At 36.1% G+C, this 20,812-nt stretch overlaps 1 protein-coding gene across 2 annotated transcripts; it reads left to right on the forward strand.

Annotated features, from left to right (window-relative positions):
• The first annotated feature begins 5,568 nt into the window (after nucleotides 1-5,568).
• Nucleotides 5,569-20,287, forward strand: LOC113234514 (spermine oxidase-like). Of its 2 annotated transcripts, none has more exons than XM_026469855.1 (8): nucleotides 5,569-5,696; nucleotides 11,971-12,150; nucleotides 13,390-13,608; nucleotides 14,722-14,938; nucleotides 16,360-16,538; nucleotides 18,121-18,391; nucleotides 18,768-18,871; nucleotides 19,974-20,287. In XM_026469855.1, exons 2-8 carry the CDS (start codon nucleotides 11,972-11,974, stop codon nucleotides 20,209-20,211), a joined length of 1,407 nt encoding a protein of 468 aa, XP_026325640.1. In that variant the 5' UTR covers nucleotides 5,569-5,696; nucleotide 11,971; the 3' UTR covers nucleotides 20,212-20,287. The 2 variants fall into 2 exon arrangements, with proteins under 2 accessions (XP_026325640.1, XP_026325641.1); XM_026469856.1 differs by lacking the exon at nucleotides 19,974-20,287 and adding an exon at nucleotides 19,028-19,082.
• Nucleotides 20,288-20,812: the final 525 nt, after the last annotated feature.

Raw genomic sequence — 20,812 nt, forward strand, 5'->3', positions numbered from 1 at the left:
GTTTCACTTCAAATCCACCAGTTTAACTTGAGCTTTGCTATAGTGGACGACAATTGAAAAATTACATATTTAATATTTACGTCTCCGTATATTCATTCACTCCGTATATATACATATATTCAACAACTGACCTGTATGTACACACAGGTCAGTTGTTGGCGATGTGTGTACTTTTTTTTTTTTTTTTTTTTATTGTGACTCGGCAAAATGACTGCACCGCGCCTGATGGAAAGTGCGAATACAGTCCAGAGATGAGAGTAACGGATGGAAAACACAAATATCTTCACTCCGTCACTATCATTTTGCCGGTCTGGCCAAATGCTTCTTCACACTACGTTTGAAGGACCCGATGTTATAGAGGGGAGGGAAAACATTGTATATTTCACGGGCGGTACGGAAATTACGAACCCCTACTCCGAATGCCCTCAGTTTTCGACTTCAGGCTTCTAATAGAATCTCGTTCATAATTTCTTATTTACCTTATTACCACTTACTATGTTTACTATTTCAGCTTTCTAATTTGTGATTTCAGTGCAAACGAGAGTTGATATTTGATAGTGATATAAGTACCATTTGCCTGATGGGTTGCCAGGGATGGATGGCCCTTATTTCGTCTCTGTTTCTGGTTATATACTCGATGTTTTTAGTAGAAGACCTCCTTGTGAACGAGTTCGTCTAGGGAAGTGGGGCCACCTTATCCATTTCTGCTGCGTAACAGTATTGTGAGCTATAGTGAAACAAAAACTTTATACTAAACGCTTCGCTTACGTGCTTTCGTGGGTGACAAAAATCCGTGATAGTGTCCCGTTTAACTCGTTCAGGTATTCTCGATCTAAGATGTTTAAATTAATTATTGTAATGATAAATGTATTCGAATGTATATTTACAAAGGCAACCCCTAGACTTCTCATTCGAGAGAGAGCTCATTCTTCTCAAGGGAATCTGCCTTATGAATGAGCGGTAGAGTTTGATTAGTATGACGATTTCATTTAAGGTCTGTCCATAAATGGGTTCATCTTTTATCGAAATAATTATATTTATTTATCGAAATTCAAAATTTTGGGTGACAAATCACGACATGTAGAATTATATTTTTCGCCTCACTAGCTCGGAAAGGCTTTCTTATTAGAAATCTGCGTGCAAAAGCGTTTTTTCTACGTTAGTGTGGAAAAGGTTTTTAAAATTCGAACTTGACGATGGACTGCGGTGCACCTATTAGATGAAAAGAAAAAAGATAATGACACGTTCAACTACGCGATATGTCGTACATTATTTCTGTAATATAAATTCGTTGGTATATTTTATTCTTATTATTTATTATTGACATTAAATTGACGACGATAAGTAGTTTTGTTTATTAAAACTGATTTGTTACAGTTCAACTGTTTTTCTTTGATCTACCATTTCCCTTTCTATAGTGAGGTGAAAAGTTGTGTTTTGCTCGGCAGCAAAGTTGTTTTGCGTCTTGTGCCTTGAAATCATCGCTATCTTATTTTTAAACCTTCGACTTCTCCTTGCTCAGGTTTTAATACAAGCACTCTAGTCAAACAACAACTTTGCATTCTTGCAAACACTAAGTACTGTACGTTAGTTTCAAATTCCATGTATATTAGTTGAAGAACGGCCTAGTAATTCTATCCGCGAATTGTTCAATTATGGGTGATAAGAAAGTTAAGAATACAAAAAGTATATTGTGTTAATTATAAATTATGAAATGGTGTATTATTTTTAAATAAATAAGGGTTATTAAAAATTTACTTTTTCAATTCAAGGTCTATTATTTTTCTCCGTTCGCCACACTCATATAAGTATAGGTACTTTCGAATCCTTCAGCTACGAACTATGTTACCAATAGATTGGCAGAAAAATCCGTGCGGCTTATACTAAAATTCCTATACGCGGGAATAATGGGAGGGAATTGAAAAAGAAGGGATTTAGAAGGCAATGTCTTTAGGTGAAAGAAAAATTTAATCAGCTTTATGTATATTGTAGATAGAGTTACAAGAATTGGAGAGGGTGTGGGTTATATTTTTCTGTATCTAATGGCGCAATAAATATTTTCGACGTAACTCCACTTATGCCATTCTTCCATGAGGGGTGCGCATTGTACACATTTGAAAAGGTTGTAAACCACTATGCGCCGTGACCAGGTCGTCCACAGAAATTTATTGTAAAGTTGAAATTAAAGAAAAGGCTGTAACAAGACAAGAAAAGGTAAGTATATATAATCTCAGTACAGGGTACTAAAAAAACCGACCTCAAAATAACGTGGAATTACCCGGATTCATCCCCTAGTTCGCCACTATACGGAACTTAACACAGGAGATAATAAAAATCGATTCTCACTACTCAAAGTATATTGAGAGAGAAAAACTCCTTGAATTGGAGAATAGCAAATTCAACCATTATAATAATTGCTCCTTATAATAAAATTTAGGCGCTATTTATAAAACTGAATCTTCATGCGTGAACTGCCACCCTTAGAGGTGGATGATTTTCTTCAAAATTAAATGTATGGAGGTACTCTCTTTTCAACAATACAGAATTATCAAAATCGGTTCACAAATACCGGAGTTAACATACATACCAAAAAAATACATACAGTCGAATTGAGAACCTTCACCTTTTTTTGAAGTCGGTTAAAAAATAAATACACTAGTATAAAACACTCCCTTACTACGGATTAATAATAACAGTCCAGACACTTACCCCAAAAGGGCTGAGTTATACGGTATTACAGATTTATATTAAAATTGACACATGATTAGTAGTAGTTATTACAGATTGGTATTAAAATTGGTAAAAGAATCAAAATCTAGCAATCTAAGCAGTACTGTTCGCTGGAACGATCGAGCAGGGAATGGCGATGGAACGAAACAAAATCAGAATGGCGAGGCAAAGGAATTAGAGAACGATTCAAAATTTAAAAACAAGTGGCAGGAACCGAAGAAAAGGCGGCAAAAAGGTGGGATGACGATGTAAGGGGTGACCCCCTCCCATAGTCACACATTTATTATATTTCCTATAACTAAAGAACAATCGAAAAGCGGGCCTTCCTGTCACAAGTGGATGAAACCTATTCGAAGTCCCAACTTGTATAAACAAACTAAGAATTGACAATATTTATTTCAAATATCATATCGATCTAAATGAACTAAGAAAATCACTGCAACGAAATTTTATTATACAAGAAGTTGTGCAAGTTTTATGACAAATTTTAAATATCAACAGGAATCTTAATTATAGAAACACATAGGTAGGTATGTACATTGCCGCGTAAATGCATTTTTTAATTCAGTTTTAATTATCTAAATTTTAAATATAAGTAATATGATAATAATATAATTTGAAATATGAAATATGGATTGTAATTATCTGAAATGAAAATTATTTTTATTTAAGTGAAGGCGACTGTCAAAAACGGCCAGTTTATTTTTATTCCTCGCATTAAAGTTGTGCCTATAACTATTTTTCATGATAAAAAAATCGTCTTAACATGCAAGAATGTTACATTCTTTTCCACATTTGATGATTATCCACGGTCGGCCAGCGGTTCATCGTGCTTCAGTTCCCGCTAACCTCCAAAACCGAGTGCTCAACGTGGCAGTATAAGCAGCTACAACTCATCGTTAGACGCAATGCAACTGTTCAGACCCGACCTCCTAATAGCAACTCCCGAACGCGAGCCGGAACACGGACAAGTCATTTGGCGACTCGACTGCGTCGGGCGGGTGGTTACCAGCACAGCCGAAGCCAACCACCAGTAGTTGTTGCTCTTTGGCACCACCCCGGGGGCCCTTTGAAGGGCCTTATACAAACTTGAGATGTTAGAGTTCGCTCATAGGGGTTTCTGAATTTGGGAGATCACGAACTCAATAGGAGTTACGAATGCTGATGCAATATTTAGGCAAAAAAAAACAAGACATTTGCAACAGTAAACTTTTTGTATAGCTAGGCACTTACTGGTGGAAAAATGCAGGCAGTACCACGTTCTCTTCTGATGATTCCGTTCCTGTTGTGTATTGGTGTTTTTCCCTTTTGTGGTATTTCTATTAAGCACTTTTTTCTCCATCAATCTTTTCCTAAATTGCTTTGCTTGTGTCGGTTTCAATCTGCTTACATGTCTCTGTCCCTCTGTCTGTCTCTTTCATATGTCCTTTCTTATCTCTTATTTCTCTGGAGTATCCGTGTGAATTGTAGACTTGCTGGTTTTCAGCCTTCTGTTTGCTTTTTTTCGGGGAGCTTTCGGTAATGGTCGCACTTACTTCGGCGTAAATACAAAAGGCGTGCCAGAAGGAATTTGGTCAAGAAGAAGGTGCTTGAGCACGTGTAGAAGAGTTTAGGCGAAGTTTGATGAATAATGCTGCTATTAAGTCTAGATGGTGTATTAAAAATATTAAATATTGACCGACAGATTTAAATAAGCAAAAATAAGACTTTACTTTTTTTATTCATGCTCTTTCTTTTTCACCATTCCTAGAAAAAAAAAACTTTTAAAAATAAACTCGGGAAAGGTAATGATGCCAGGTGCATGTATGGTCTACTTAACTCAGAATGAGACAAATTTTTTGTAAGCTAGTTCTAGACAAAACATAACTTAGTAAAAAATATGAAATTGTTTTCTTTTATTATTAGATTACATTGTGTATGAAAAGGACGGTAAATAAGAAATTACTAATGAGAGTCTATTAGAACCCCGAAGCCAATTGCTAAGGGCTTGAATAGCTCGAGTTTTATATTTTTTTACCGTCCGTGATACATACAAAGTTTTTTATCACAGTTACGAAGAAATAAATACAATTTAAATATGGTTCACAACATAACAATTGGATTTTGCAAGTGGCGGGTTTTTGTTTTTTTTTAATTCCTCCATAGATAATACAACTACAAGTAAAATGTTGTAAAAAGTAAACCATTATAGATTGTAAAAAAAATTGCAACATTTTTGCACAGAAAATAATTAAAATCAATTTTATGAAATTTTTAATAATAAGCATGTGGCTGAATTGAAATTAAATTTCTGTTTAGATTACATTAAAAGCGAATGTTTTAATTTTGAATCTAAAGTAAACTCCTTGCTTGCACTTGAACCTGACCTATTTAAGGAACTATGTTGCGCTACAAATAAAAAAACTCCACGAACATGGCTGTAACGGAAAGAAAAAAGGCCCGTGGGTTTTATTTGGGGCATTATAGTCAAGTTAGCCACCATGCAATCATACTATTTACGAGCAAGTGTGATAAAAAAAATATTTGGCAGGTAGGAAATTGTTTAGATATCTGTAAGTTCACGGGAAGTAATTCGTTATTCATCGATTATGAAACAATATATTTTTTTGATACTAGTGTATTAACTAACTAGTATCAACGCGCATTGTTAGCATGTATTAAATAAATGACGTGTTCTTTCTATAGCTGGTTTATTCTTGTGTCTGTGACAAGGTAGCATCGCCGAAACACGGCGATAGAAATACACATTCAGTTCCTGTGACATAAACTTTATTATCGTACTGAAGATACAAATAGAATTTCAGATATTTTTAAATCGATGTAAACGCATTGAAGACCCGCCTGCTAAATTATCGATGATCTATCTAAGCTTATCTATAAAACGTATTGATACTGACCGGGTCAAGATAACATTTTCATTATCAACATTGTCCACATAGTAACTTACAGTGAGTGTATTTGTAAAGGTAAGCTGTACTATTACATACATTATTATAATTGTAAAGTGTTTTTAGGTTTTTGCTACTGTTACTTACCATTGTGTAACAATCGTTTCCATAAACGCAACTATTTAAAATCGAATGTATTTAAAAAACAAGTTATTTAAATTAGTAACTATAGTGATAAAAAACTGACGTCAAAAGTTTGCGGGTCTGTTGGTTGTTTTATTGAAATCGGTTGGCGGAAAATGGTGAAATTTAGGTTCAATTTATGTTGCAGCAGACCGGAATGGAAGCGAATTTTTAGAACGATATTGTACATACCTACATAGCATAATGAACTTTATTGTCGCCTGGCGAATTCTCGCGAAAACAGGCGCAGTGTGACGTCAAGCGTCGACAAACTAGGGTAGACCGGGTACGGTTCAAACAATTTCGCTTGTATCGTCCGTAGTATTGTCAATTTATGAGCCGATCGTTGATGAAGTTATATTAAATACAAGTGCGTGTTTCTATCTATCAATGGACAGTGATAATTTAGCACCCGATGTGTTATTTTTAGTACAACATCAAAAACAAAAAGGCCAATTTGTTTCGACCGTCCCCATACCAGAGTCGATTGAAACAGTGAGTGGGGACGATTTAAACGCAAGTAAATAATACAAAGTATAATATTATTTCACGTTTATTGATTATTGTAGCGCCGTTTGACCGTCTCTAATGTATTATACTATAAAATTAACTATGTTTTAGTCAGCCATTTCACACAACTTAAAAGATTTGTAATCAGTCGTATAAGACACAGTTTACAATTCATGCATTGTATCCATTTTTCTCCGGGTTTGGTCTTTGAAAACGCAAACAAACAACAAGGCAGTACCACGTTCTCTTCTGATGATTCCATTCCTGTTGTGTATTGGTGTTTTCCCTTTTGTGGTATTTCTATTAAGCACTTTTTTCTCCATCAATCTTTCCTAATTTGCTTTGCTTGTGTCGGTTTCAATCTGCTTACATGTCTCTGTCCCTCTGTCTGTCTCTTTTATATGTCCTTTCTTATCTCTTATTTCTCTGGAGTATCCGTGTGAATTGTAGACTTGCTGGTTTCCAGCCTTCTGTTTGCTTTTTTCCGGGGAGCTTTCGGTAATGGTCGTACATACTTCGGCGTAAATACAAAAGGAGTGCCAGAAGGAATTTGGTGAAGAAGAAGAAGGTGCTTGAGCACGTGTAGAAGAGTTTAGGCGAAGTTTGATGAATACTGCTGCTATTAAGTCTAGATGGTGTATTCAAAGTTTCCGGACCTTCAAATAAAGTTTTCCTGTTCAGTTCTCGGGACTGGTGAACACTTTCGAATATTGATAGCCAGTTGAGCCACCGTCTCTACTGGTGATTCATTAATTAATTAAGAGAAAAGGCGATAGTGGAGTAGTTTCATCATCAGATGTGCCAGTATTCCTTATAGGAACAGCCTCTGGCTCTGTTATATTTTCGGGATTTGGTCTATCTGACGCCAGATGCCAGATGCACCTCGCTTTTATATATCTTAGGAGCGAACATTGGTTCACTCCATGCTTCTCTGCCACATGCAACGAATCCCATGCCTTTACTTCCTCGAAGGCATCTTTATACCTCGTTATGTCGAATTGGGCACTCGAAGTCTTTCGAAGGCATCTAGAAAACAAGAAAATTAAATAAATTTGTTGTTTCAACCGTACCTACAAAAAATGTTTCAACCGTTCCCAACCTCTCTTATAGGTACAAAGCCGTTTCTAGTTTGGGTGGCAATAATGACACATTAAAACTAATCATACTACCCTATTCTACATGCTTCATTTCAAACACAAAAATAAATTCAATAGTCAGACTTCAATAATAATTTCAAAACACAGTAGGGCTTCCTATAAACAATTGCAACGTGTGTTGAGCAATATAATAATGTGATTCGTGTTGGGACATGTTGTCCGCTTCTTTCGCCTCTTGGACCCCTCACCTTTTCTCATATGTATGGTTCGAAAGATATTTGCTCTGTTTCAACCGTCCTTTGTTTCAACCGTGCCCCGTTTACCCTACTACAGCCTCAAGGCGCGGTTGCTGATATGCTCGAACATTCGCGGGAATGCTCGAACATTTCAGCTAGTGTTGGGTAGGACATGAAATTAAAATGAGTTTGAGAGAGTACCTCATTTGAAAAAATGAGGCGAGGTAGTGTTAAGATAATGTATAGGGCGGCGACTCAACAGACAGGGTATATTAAGCACATTTCCATAACTTGATGGTGTCAATAATTGTTGTTGATGGCTAATTTTATTTAGTAATATGGTAGTATGATCATATGATGTAAAATCAGTTAAAAAGTGGAAAGTGTAGGATTAATCATTGTTGCATTGTTTTGTTGAATTCGAACCAGTGTGACATGAGTGAGGCTGTGACATGAGATGAGGTGTGAGGTGGGCCATTTATATGACATGAGGTGTTGTGACAAACTAACCAAGCGAGTGTACAAACGAGTTGCCTCATGTATGAGTAATTAACTCAACACTAATTCAAGATACAAGAGCGCTTTCTCGCTCAGCGCGAGGTGAAATTGGTGTTTCCATTCCACTTCGTTCCGCTGCAACACAAGCCATGACATGAGCCTTAATAAACCGGATTCATTCCTAATTTACCACCCTTAAAGGTGGAATATATTCTTCAAATTTAAATAAAACTACTACTGAGGTACCCTTTTTCCAACAAAAAAAGAATCATCGAAATCGGTTGTTCGAGGCGTCGTTTGGGTTCGTACATTCAAAATAGATTGAGGACTTAGGGTGCTAGGTCAATAGAATTGTTATAGAATTATTTCATGCTGTATATTTGCTTACTATGTGTAGTAATAAACATTTATTGGTGGTTCTGCCGGGGAGAATGCTCCGGAGCACAACCACATTGAATGAAAGTTGACGACGAAACTAGAAGAAGTAGAAGATATTATAGATATTTTTTTAAATAGGACTATAATTTTATAAAAATCTTATTATCTTATTAAAATATTGGAGCTTAGAGTGGTTCTGCCTCGGAGTGTGACGCCACAAATTCACGATTTCAAGAAAAAGAAGGATTTTCATTTCGACTGTATTTTTTTGTGCATTTGTGACCCGATTTTGGTGGTTCTTTTTTTGTTGGAAAGTGAGTGCCTCAGTAGAGGTCCCATTTAAATTTGAAGATTTCATCCCTAAGGGTGGCAAACTAAGGGATGAAGAACTGTTCAGGTTGGTTTTTCAGTTCTCTGTACTGAGATTATTTTCGTGATTATTTTGTTTCGCCAGGCAACCTATTACTAACTCGAATTTTTTTCTTCCGAAATAACGTTTGTTCGAAGTTTCATTACACCGAAAACCGAATTATAAAGAAACCGTTGTTCTTTCAGGACATGTTGGATGTTAATCGCAAAGACACGATTAGGTTCGGTTAGGTTTAAAAGAAAAAACATTTTATTCTCATAATTACTTTCGCGGTTATGAAAATTCTAGCAAACGTTATTTCTGGAAAATGTCATTTCGGGCTACTGATAGGTGGTTACCTCACGTGTCACGCGGTCACGCGATTATGGCGATTATTCTCCAATATTTATGAACCGATTTCAAAGATTCTTTTTCTGGAAAGTATTGCCACCTTTAGTTGAAAGGGCGCTTGTGATAAAACAAACTGAGAAAATAATATTTAGAAAAATGAAATAAAGAAAACATCTGCTTTCTCTCTTAACTCATTCACTTAGAAAAAAAGGTGTCATCATGCTGATTTTGATTAATATCGGGATCGATGCGATCGTATAGTCTCGAAATCAGATGGGTTTCCGAGCGAGAAGATGAACCTGATTCCTACTACTTATATCTTTCTAATTTATGATTTAAATCAACCATTGTTCCGGTTTGAAATGTCAAAAGTTTCCCATCGGCCATTTGTGAATCGCAATTAGGCGCCTCGACTCGGAAGAGACGCAGCTTCCGAGCGGGAGAGGCAATCAAAATCAAACTGTAAATCGGCTTCGGTTTTTTACTGATCACGGCTAAGTATACTCAGCAAAATTTTTGTAAAAACGTCACATGCGCCTTTTCAATTAACTTTTCAATTAATTAAGTAATTCTACAAAATTTTGAGGTCGACTTTTTTTAATGAAAAATTTATAATTATAATATGAATTTCACATTCTATATTATTTCGAAAGATAATAAGAATTGGAATTCCTTTGTACAATTTAGTCACATAGGAATTATATTTATTAGTTGTGGGTTTATAATTTAGTTGTTACTAGTTGTTGGTGTATAGTATAAAGTAATTTAGTGTTGTTGCCAAAATATTGATATTATTTGATAACCTCAGTGGACTGGTCAAGGGTCTTCATGGTGTCGCTATCTCCGATGTTCCTGGTTCGAACCCCGGCCGGGTCAATATAGAAACTAAGTTTTCAATATTGTCTCGGGTCTGGGTGTTTTGTGATACCGTCGTTGTTTCCAACTTCTGTAACACAAGTGATTTAGTCACTTTGGGATCGGAACAACGTACCTATGTGACGTTGTCTATATACGAACCATAATTAGATGTCCAAATGTAAACAAAGGAATGTCATGAAATGTCATTGTCAAAGTGTAAATGCGGGTCTGCTAAACCCTCTATTTTTTAACGAAATTGGAATCACTTTCTTCAATTTTTAATTGTCACCAATAAATAAACAAAAGCTTTAACAAAAATTCTCATTCGAGCTCGAGAAACGAAGCACGAATGACACCTACGGCACGACAAAATGGCGGACAAAAAATGTTTTAGATTTTTTAAAATTTACTATACCAGAAAATTACAGCAGTTAACTTATTTACTAAAAGTTTCTAACAAAAGTTGGCGACAGTTTGGTCCCGATTATGTTACCAAAGTCATAAAATTATTTTCGATCTTAAACATAGTATTTTCTTATATTTTATATATTAGACGAAGTATAGTAAACATATCTAATGCAATATATGAATTGTTCTAAGTTTTATCTGATTACAGTTTAAAAAGAGTTCAAAACGTTTATTAACGTTACAAATAGGAAACTACCATTTCAACTTTTGCCCGGTCCCTCTCTTTTAGGGGAAATACGTACAAAATGACATAGGATTTTATTTTTAGTCATAAATCTGTAGTAGTAATACACAGCACAGTCATATTTTACACCAATAGTTTTTGGTTCATTATTTACTGAAAGTAATAAACATTTATAGAATAAAAACAACAGAAAAAAATTCGTAGTTTAACTGAAATCTCTCAAATAGTATGTGGACAAAATGACAAACACGTGAAAACTATACAATTATTGACAAAGTTTACAAATAAAACGCTTTGTTTTTTCTAGGAACGCTGATGTTCCTAGAGCAAGAAGCGTGAGCCCAAAGCGAGCAATTTAAGCATCATCGTAACCAGTCTTTTCTGGGCTTAGATCGAGAAAAAAGAAAAAAGATCAGACAGTCCTCTTCGTTAACTCGACTTTTGCTACGAACATTTTCTTCTTTGGTGTCATCTTCAAACAACTTTGTGGTGACGTTCAGTCTCTTCTTTGCTGGGGGCACTTTGGGCTCATTTTTCGATTTAATTTGTCATGAATTTCCCTTATATTACGAGTAGCAGTTAAAAGAAAAGAGATCTGCCGAGTCTTTGGTTTACATTTCCCTTGTGAAATGTCCTTTTGGGGCTGAAGATAAAAATTATAACGAATAAATTAAGTTAATTACGTTGAACTTCTTTAATGTGCGCTTAAGGATAAATTGGCAGACCTATGTCATTGTGTCCGTTGTGTAAATATATCGTTTTGTCCATACAACGGTTTTAAAAAAGGAAATTAAAAAATTAACACTCCATTTTTTTTTTTAATCTTATTTGAGGGCATTAACAAAATATTGCGAGATAAAATAAATGCAACAACAATAGGTACATTAGCGAAAAACTTATCATTTATATAGAAACACTTGTCGTAAAGAAAAAACTCGTAACGTATAAAACCTCTGTCTTCAGCGACGACCCTGGCAAGGATGAGAGGGGTGAGTTTTTTCCATGCTCTAAGGGGTGAGTTCACGTTTTGGCAGGCTAGTAAAAGTCACTTGGGTCATATGATGCAGTTGTCAGTTGCGTGCTAGAGTCCACCAATTTCAAATTATGCCAACTATATCATTTAGACCGTATATGTCATTTTGTTCGTATTTCCCCATCATACTCGATGTATTTCCCCTACATTTTAGACATCTTATTGTGATTCATACTATAATGTTTATTATATTGTTTCTTTCCAAAGCATGGCTCGATCTCATTACGAGACTATAGTGATCGGTCTGGGAGCCGCCGGTGTGACAGCAGCTACAACACTAGCGAAAGCGGGGAGAGTAGTGTTGGGTATAGAAGCGCAGGGAAGAGTCGGGGGTAGGGTCAACACAGTGCTTTTTGGAAATGGGGTGGTGGAGGTGGGGGCGGAGTGGTGAGTTTGAAATTTTTACTTCAAGATTTGATTGTTAACATACAATTAAATAATACCAGAGCTGGTAGCCGTAAAGGTATCTAAGTGGAGGACGAAATACTCTCAAGATTTCTCATAGATTGCGCTACGGTTAAAAAGTCGTTGAAAACCTAATACAAAGATCCGACAACAAGCACAGAAATTTCGTGAGGTCCTCTGGTTCGTTCCGTGGCTTAGTTGGCATAACGTCTGGCATGGTTTGCTAGGAGACGTCGGTTCGAATCTTTTCTAAGTGTCCGATCGTTGTGTTAATAATTATATGCAAACCTAATAAAGAATCCCTCTTCGTGACGAGATAATCAGTGTTAAAATAATCACATCATCACTATATATATGAAACAGCAGTTAAAATAAAAAAAAATGCAAAATGTTTAAATCTACTTATCTAATTTCATTATTTTTTTCCCTTTCGATGGCGGCAATAAAGAAACATTAATTGGGATTTTTTATTCTATTTATTTTTTACCATTGGCAACTACCGGGATATCTTAATTTCCATTAGTCGCCAGTGGCAACAACAGATCTTTTTATCCCGTTTGTCACCACCTGCATGTTGATTTTAATTCATATCGCAATCGATCCTATCGGGTAGCCCATCCGAGTCTCGAAATCAGATGGGTTTCCGAGCGAGAAGATATATCTTTCTAATTTGTGAGTTAAATCAATATTGTTCCGGTTTGAAATGTCAAAAGTTTCCGACCGGCCAGTTGTGAATCGCAATTATGCTCTTCGACTCGGAAAAAACGCAGTTTCCGATCGGGAGAGGCAATCAAATCAAGCTGCTGGTAACATATGGGAGTTTTTTTTCCCATTTGTCGCCAGTGGGAACAAAGCCATTGGTGACAATTGGGAATAAACCGAAATTACAGGCACACGGAACTTGTCACTGGAACTGCAACCACCAGGCGCATGAGTTGTTCTTCCCGTTACTGGGTATCACGAAAAAATAAATGAATAAAGATCTGAAAAAATAATTTCCAAAATATTTTAGATCCGGATTCGATACTTCCAATGAACATTTCATCAACCTAATATTTTGGTCATCTCTGTTTTTATTTTGTTTCGTCATTTTTTTTTTACAAAATTAAATGAAAACATGAAAAACAGGAAATGACAAAAAAAAAACATTAAATTGTCATAGTGTTCATTGGAGACATCGGTTTATTTACAAAGTTGAACAATTTTTTTAAACAATTTCAGGATACACGGAGAATCGTCAAACCGAGTATACGATGTTGCTCTCCAAATTAAGATCCCAATGGGGCTTCAAAGCGCCGAGCTAAACGTATTTCGTTCTGACGGACAATTGCCTAACAAGGAATTCCAAGCTATAGTAAATGAAATATTGGCAAAAGGAATGGACTTGATGGAGGACGTGCCTCATAAATCAGAGCCCTTCGGGCATTATGCAGTAAGAAAGTACGTTATACTACTTTTTTTATACTACCAAGTAACAATGACGGGACGAACAAGTCGCGCGCCTGGTGGCAAGCGACACGGCCGTCTATAGCAGTTGCAATGTCACTCAGAGCTTTAAATCACAAAAGGTCTGCCACTGTACCACGCTCGTAGAGGTTCGCGCCTGGTTGACGAGACGAAGATGGCCGCCGAAGTTGTTGTTGTTGCTGCGGGACTACTTGGCGCTTTGACGATTTACAATTATGCTTTTACAAAAAAAAATGTTATTAAAAAGGAACGCTAAGCGCACGGCCCTTTAAGTACGTTCAAATTATAACAATAAAAATACAAATACAATCGTCCTACATCGCGAACCCTTTGTCGCGGGACAAAATACCGACAACGATCTGGAACGAACCGGCGAAGCCGAGAAGAACGTGCGGACGGGATCCACACTCATGCTTCGCGGGTAGTTTAAGGCTTCGCGCGTGAATCCCGCTTGAGTGTGGAGAGGCCATAAGATCTGTGGGCCTTATATATAAGCATCACCAGTCATTGCATATTAACAAAAATAATGTAGAAATACAAAAATTTGAATAATACGATTTGAGATGTAGTAGTGCAAAGGTAGTTGCACGATGCGGCCGAAAGTAATATGTAATATCTATAATATTTTTTTTTACAAGAATACAAGATATTTGTTCGCTGCAAAATGTAGTATTAATTATATTAGGTCGTACATATCACCAAAATTTGTCATGCAAATATTTTACGCAATTCACTTTTGATACATGTATTAAAATTTGAACAATTTTATTATTCAAAAATTTATGCTATTGTTTTAATTTAATATACATTTAATATGCGTACTACAACAATTGGACCATTTTAATCAGAAAATAGGAAATAAAAAATATAACATACAGTTAATTTTTAGTTAATAACATAATTTTACATTTTACATTTTTAATAGCATTCAGCAACTAACAAATTATGCAATTTCATTTTAAATGGTCTACAATTTCATTTTTAAACATCATCCTGTAATTTATTAAATAATTTGGGTGCTTATACGATTTAATATATGATGTAAGTGGATTATAATTTGTTTTGTACAATTCTATTTAATTTCAGACTACGTGAATACATTCAAGAAAATCATCCAGAACTTCTAAATGATGAAGACTTAATAGATCAATTGATTGAACTATTCGAACTTTTCTCGAATAATCACAGCGCTTCCAACAACTGGAATGACCTGGACTCGAGAGACAGATATACACCTGTAGATGGTCACCAATACATCAGTTGGCATAAGCATGGGTTTAAAACCTTTTTTGAAGTTATGTTGGTAAGCTGATATTTTTTCCATGCTACAAAATGTGGTTATAATCGACACGCCTGCCCATAACAGTTGCAGTGCCGCTCAGAGCTTTAAATCGCAAAGATCTGATGGGTACTGCCACTGCGCCCGTCACCTTGAAACATAAATTGACAGCCCCATGTACCTGTAATTTGAATTTGAAATATAAAGTAGTTAGTGTTTTTTCTTGCAGGCACAGTCAAGAGCACATCAAGCTTGACTTGAAGACTTTAGACTTTGGACCGTTCTTTTGCAAGCGGCATACAGTTAAATTTAAACCTTTAGTGTCAAGCTTAACGTGCTCTTGAACCTTTACTATTATTCAAATATTTACCTTGAATTAAATTTTTTTTCTGAACTTTAACAAATATGCATGGCAATAGATGGTGTTGTGTGTAACAAACTAATTTATAAAATAACACTTGTTATATCCATAAAAATCTGTACAATAAGCGCCATCTAGTAGTTCTTTTTATTATCACTAGAAATCAGAGTAGCTTTGATCAATTTTAGCCATCAATTATTTAAAAATTAGTCACAAATATAGCTTTTTTTTTATAACATCAAGTGACGGGACGAACAAGTAGTGCGCCTGATGGTAAACTGCACACCTGTCCATGACAATTACAGTGCCACTCAGAGCCTTAAATTGCATAGATCTGAGGGGCACTGCCATTGTGCCCGTTACCCTGAGACGTAAGTTGACAAGTCCCATGTGCCTGTAATTTCACCAGCACCCTTACCCTTCAAAACCGGAACACAGTAATGCTGACATCTGCTTGGCGGCAGAAATAGGTAAGGTGGCAGTACTACCCTGGACTAACCCTTTCGCAAGGAACTCTACTGCTACTTACTCATCGTGACATCTAGTGTACCAATAAGTACTTAATACCTTACTACGCCGTCTTGTACTGTTTTTAACCGATTTAAAAAAAAGGAGGAGGTTCTCAATTCAAATGTATGTTTTTTTTTGCATGTATGTTACGCGATAACTCCGGTATTTGTGAACCGATTTCCATAATTATTTTTTTGTTGGAAAGAGAGTACCTCCATAGTGGTCCCATTTCATTTTGAAGAAAATCATCCACCTTTATGGGTGGCTGATCACGTATGAAGATTCATTTTTATAAATAGCGCCTAAATTTTACATAAGGAGCAATTATTTTAATGGTTGGTTTTGCTATTATCCAATTCAAGGCATTTTTCTCTCTCAATATAATTTGAGTAGTGAGAATCGATTTTTATTATCTCCTGTGTCTGTCAAGTCCCGTATAGTGGCGAACTAGGGGATATTTCAATAAAACTTAGCAAGTAGACGTAATTCCACGTACTTTTGAGGTCGGTTTTTTTTAGTACTCTGTACTGAGATTATATTGTATTGTTTTATATTATATTTTTTGCAATTACAGAATACTTATAACAACGGCCCAGGGCTACCAACGTTAGATATAAAATTGGACACTGAAGTTATCCAAATATATTGGCCAGAACACCCTAATGAGAAAGTCACGGTAACGACTAAAGATGGCTCTGTGGTTACTGCTGACAATGTCATTATTACAGTTTCTTTAGGCGTGTTAAAAGAAAGGTAAGGTTGTTTTGTAGTTATAAATTTTTACTAGCAATTCAAGAAACAGCAATGGTCCGTGGCCTCTATCTATACCAGTGAAAAACGATTATTATTATATTTGTGTTGGCGAATTCAGGAAATTTAACTTGCACTAAAAAAGAAGGTGCAAAGTCGGAACTCGTAAGTGAAAAAAAGCCTTATAAAAACTTTTAAACTAAATTTGCTTTATGTAAGTTTGTTATTCACAAAGCGTCAGGCGCACAATAGTTATTTGTTGTCCAAGGCTGCAAAGTTATTGTTTGACGCGAGTCTTTGTATTGAAACCTAAGCAAGTGAAGTAGAGCAAGATTCGAAGATTATCTCGTGGTTCAAAAATAGCATCCTGAACTAGCGAAGATTTCAAGGCACAAGACGCAAAACAATTTTGCTTCCGCGCGAAACACACAACTTCTCACTTCACTATAGCGAGCAAAATGGTAGATGAAAGAAAAACAGTTGAACTATAACAAATCAGTTTTAGTAAACAAAATTAGTTATCGATGTCAATTTAATGTCAACAATAATAAGAATAAAATAGACCAACGAGTTTATATTACTTAAATAGGTAATGTACGACAAATCGCGTAGTTGAACGTATTTATCATCGAAAGAAAAAGTTAGGTCCTCGGACATTCCATCGTCAAGTTCAAATTTCAAAAACCTTATCCACGCTAGCTCGCAAATTTCTAATGAGAAAGAAAGCATTTCCGAGCTAGTGAGGTGAAAAACATTTTGACGGCCTCGATGCTTTGCGCTATGGGCACTTAAATGCTTGAATGTTGATACATGGAATGATTTTTAACCGACTTCAAAAAAGGAGGAGGTTCTCAATTCGACTGTATGTTCTTTTTTTTGTTTTTTGTATTTTTTTGTATGTATGTTACGCGATAACTCCGGTATTTGTGAACCGATTTTCATGATTCTTTTTTTGTTGGAAAGGGGGTATTTCCATAGTGGTCCCACGTGGGCTGTTCACGCATGAAGATTCATTTTTATAAATAGCGCCTAATTTTAATTTAGGAGCAATTACTTTTAGCAATTATTTAGTTGATTTTGTTATTTCTCCAATTCAAGGCGTTTTTCTCTCGATATACTTTAGTAGTGTCGTAGTGAGAACTTATTTTTATTATCTCCAGTATCAAGTCCTGTATAGTGGCGAACTAGGGTATATTTCAATGAAACTTAGCAAATAGACGTAATTCCACGTACTTTTGAGGTCGGTTTTTTTAGTACTCTGTACTGAGATTATTTTAGATCTGTGTTCTGGCAAATGTTGTTTTCTATTCTATTCTATTCCTGTAAGTGGAGTCTATTATATGGATATTTTAAATAAACATTGTATAGGAAATGAAACTATTTTTCCTGGTTTTATTTGTTTTTTCAAACAAACCAACTCCAGATTTCTCAGTTCCTGTGACTCACACCTAAACATGAATATTAACTACGTGCTTCTTTGTGCTCTCTTACACTATTCACGTGACAAAATGTTGGAAGTGGATTTGAAAATTTTGTAACTTCGCTACTGCATTTTTAAAATTCACGATATTTTATCACTTTTCAGTTATAAAACCCTCTTCTCACCAAGGTTACCAGCTTCAAAAGTAACAGCAATAGAAAACATGTCCATCGGTGTGATGGATAAAATAATTATCTCTTTCCAACATTCGTGGTGGCCAAAAAATGTCACATTTTTTGGGTTCTTGTGGAGAGGAGAGGACAGAAGGAAGATTGGTAGAGAAGATTACTGGATTACGAGGATTTATGGAGCAACGACACCTATGGGATCGAACAATGCACTCACTTTGTGGACAAGCGGCGAAGTTGCTAAAATGGTAAGTATTTAATAGGTTCAGTTTTAATCCGACGCTTTGTTAAGGCAAGGTGAAATGTGGAGGGCAGGCTCTCGCATCCCGTAACCCGCGCGGCCTAAATTAATAAATTGACACATATCCGACGTCGCCCAAGCGCCCGATGGCGACTGATGGGCAGCGGGCGGAGGGTCGGGTCGTTAAACCGCTGGGCAATTTGCAAATTTTGGGACAAATGTGACTTGAATAACAAAACAAACAAAATACACATATAACAAAATTTATTGGAAATGACTTTTTTTTCTGGATCTGTAAGGAACCCGATTGTATTCAATTTAGATCCGAAAGTGTCATTTCCCAAATGTAACTTGACACAGATTTATAATTAACTAAAATCCAGGTGGAGTTGTTGCCCGAAGACTTGGTCAAACGAAAGTGTGTTCAACTGCTGCAGATGTTCATGGGAGGGAATATCACAATACCAGAACCTACAGGGATAATTAGGTACGTTCACCTTATTAGTACCTTATTAATAAAGGAAAGACGGCATGGCTCCAGAATCCACACAAATTTGATTCAAAGTGTATTCCATAACATTTAAGTTTATTTGAAAAGAGCAATCCCTAGAGTTTCTTGCTCGTTCTTCTTCTCGTTTCTCAGGGAGATCAGCGTAGTGAACGAGCAGTAGCTTAAATGTGACGTTTTCAAGTGGAAATTTATTTTACATATGGAATAAATAATCTTTGACTTTGAATATCAAGTGATGGGACGAACAAGTCGTGCGCCTGATGGTAAGCGACACGCCTGTCCATAACAGTTGCAGTGCCACCCAAAGCTTTAAATCTCAAAGATCTGAGGTACACTGCGCCTGTCACGCTGAGACGTAATTTGACTAGTCCCATGTGTTTCACCAGCACCCTTATCCTTGAAAGCCTAGAAATTAGCGTGATTTACGGGAATCTTTTGCTACCAGTCCATTGACGATATAAATTAATACTTACTGTACAAAAACGAAAGTTGAAAGCCTTTAAATAACAAAGTAATAACGTTAAATCTCTCTCCTGTAAAATTTGATTTTGTACAGATACGAGCCTTTTACCAGACACTACGTACGTGGATACGCACATACCCATACGCACTGTACCCATTGACTTACTGTACCCGACGATATAGTATTATGATATTATAAATAGTGACAGATTAAAGTACAGAAGTCGAAAAAAGTTGTTGTTTATGATGTTACTATTATAGTCCTGTGAGGTTGTTCACATTTTACAAATACTCAATACTCAATACTCAATACTCAATATACATATTTATTGCATTCATATGGTAAACATGTCTTAAATTTAAAATAATGCTACCCATATGAGCCCTTTATTAGGGATAACAACAACAGCAGAGGTAGGCCGAGGTTTCAATTATTAATTAAATTGTTATTTATCAAATAATAAAAAAAAAGTATGTATATATGTCATATATTAATAAAGAAATACGTTATATTATGAGTAGAATTATGTCACTTGAAAGTTTGAATTTAATTAGATTATAATTATAGATATATAATTCTGTGTATTAAAAAAAATAATGAGTGAACATTTCACAGGTCAACCTGGTACAGCAACCCGTACACCCGTGGCAGTTATTCCTACGACTCCATTTATTCCGCCACCTTAACAGGTCTTCGCGCTGACCTGGCGGCGCCTTTAACAGATAACAGCGGGAAACCACGAGTATTATTCGCTGGAGAAGCTACAGATGATACACATTTCTCCACTGTGCACGGTGCTTGTGATACTGGACATCGAGAGGCCATGAGATTGTTACCCGGGTCTAAAATATAATTTTTTATACGATGATTATATTTTATTGCTTTAGAACACAGAAACAGTTACAAAGGTGTGCTTGGCTCGCAACTTGGATCCCTATAGAAAGCAAAGTGTTAGGGCTCTTACACATAAACACGATACGACGTCTCGTCGTGCTATGACGCGGCATTATTTCACGATGCGACGTCGTATCGTGTTTATCTGTAAGAGTCCCAAGTAATAGGAACGAATAACTGCAATGTTTACGAAAAATATACAGATAACAGCACATCAAGCAAGTGCAACGGAACAAGATCCGTCAATGTGTTGCTTAACATGCTGCCGTCTGTACCTACATTATACATCAGTATATTACATACAAATCATTCGTTTATTATACCCAATGATATTTTATTTATCATGCAAGAATATGTTAAATGCCTTTAGATCATTATTTTTTTATAATACCGAACGACGAGACGAACAAGTCGTGACCGTGGCAGTGCCACAAAGAGCTTTAAATCGCATAGGTCGTAAGGGCACTGCCACCGCGCTCGACACCCTGAGGCATAAGTTGAATTTCACTGCGTGGCGGCAGAAATAGGTCAGGGCGCGTTCCTAGTATAATCGTAACGTT

Source organism: Hyposmocoma kahamanoa, unplaced genomic scaffold (assembly GCF_003589595.1).
Source record: "Hyposmocoma kahamanoa isolate Upper Pololo Valley unplaced genomic scaffold, ASM358959v1 84, whole genome shotgun sequence".
Taxonomy (NCBI): Eukaryota; Metazoa; Arthropoda; class Insecta; order Lepidoptera; family Cosmopterigidae; genus Hyposmocoma; species Hyposmocoma kahamanoa.

Coding starts and splice junctions, on each gene's coding strand:
- LOC113234514 (XM_026469855.1), top strand. CDS start 11,972: ATGGCTCGATCTCATTACGAGACTATAGTGATCGGTCTGGGAGCCGCC. Junction 12,151..13,389: donor GTGGAGGTGGGGGCGGAGTG/GTGAGTTTGAAA, acceptor AAACAATTTCAG/GATACACGGAGAATCGTCAA. Junction 18,872..19,973: donor GAACCTACAGGGATAATTAG/GTACGTTCACCT, acceptor AACATTTCACAG/GTCAACCTGGTACAGCAACC.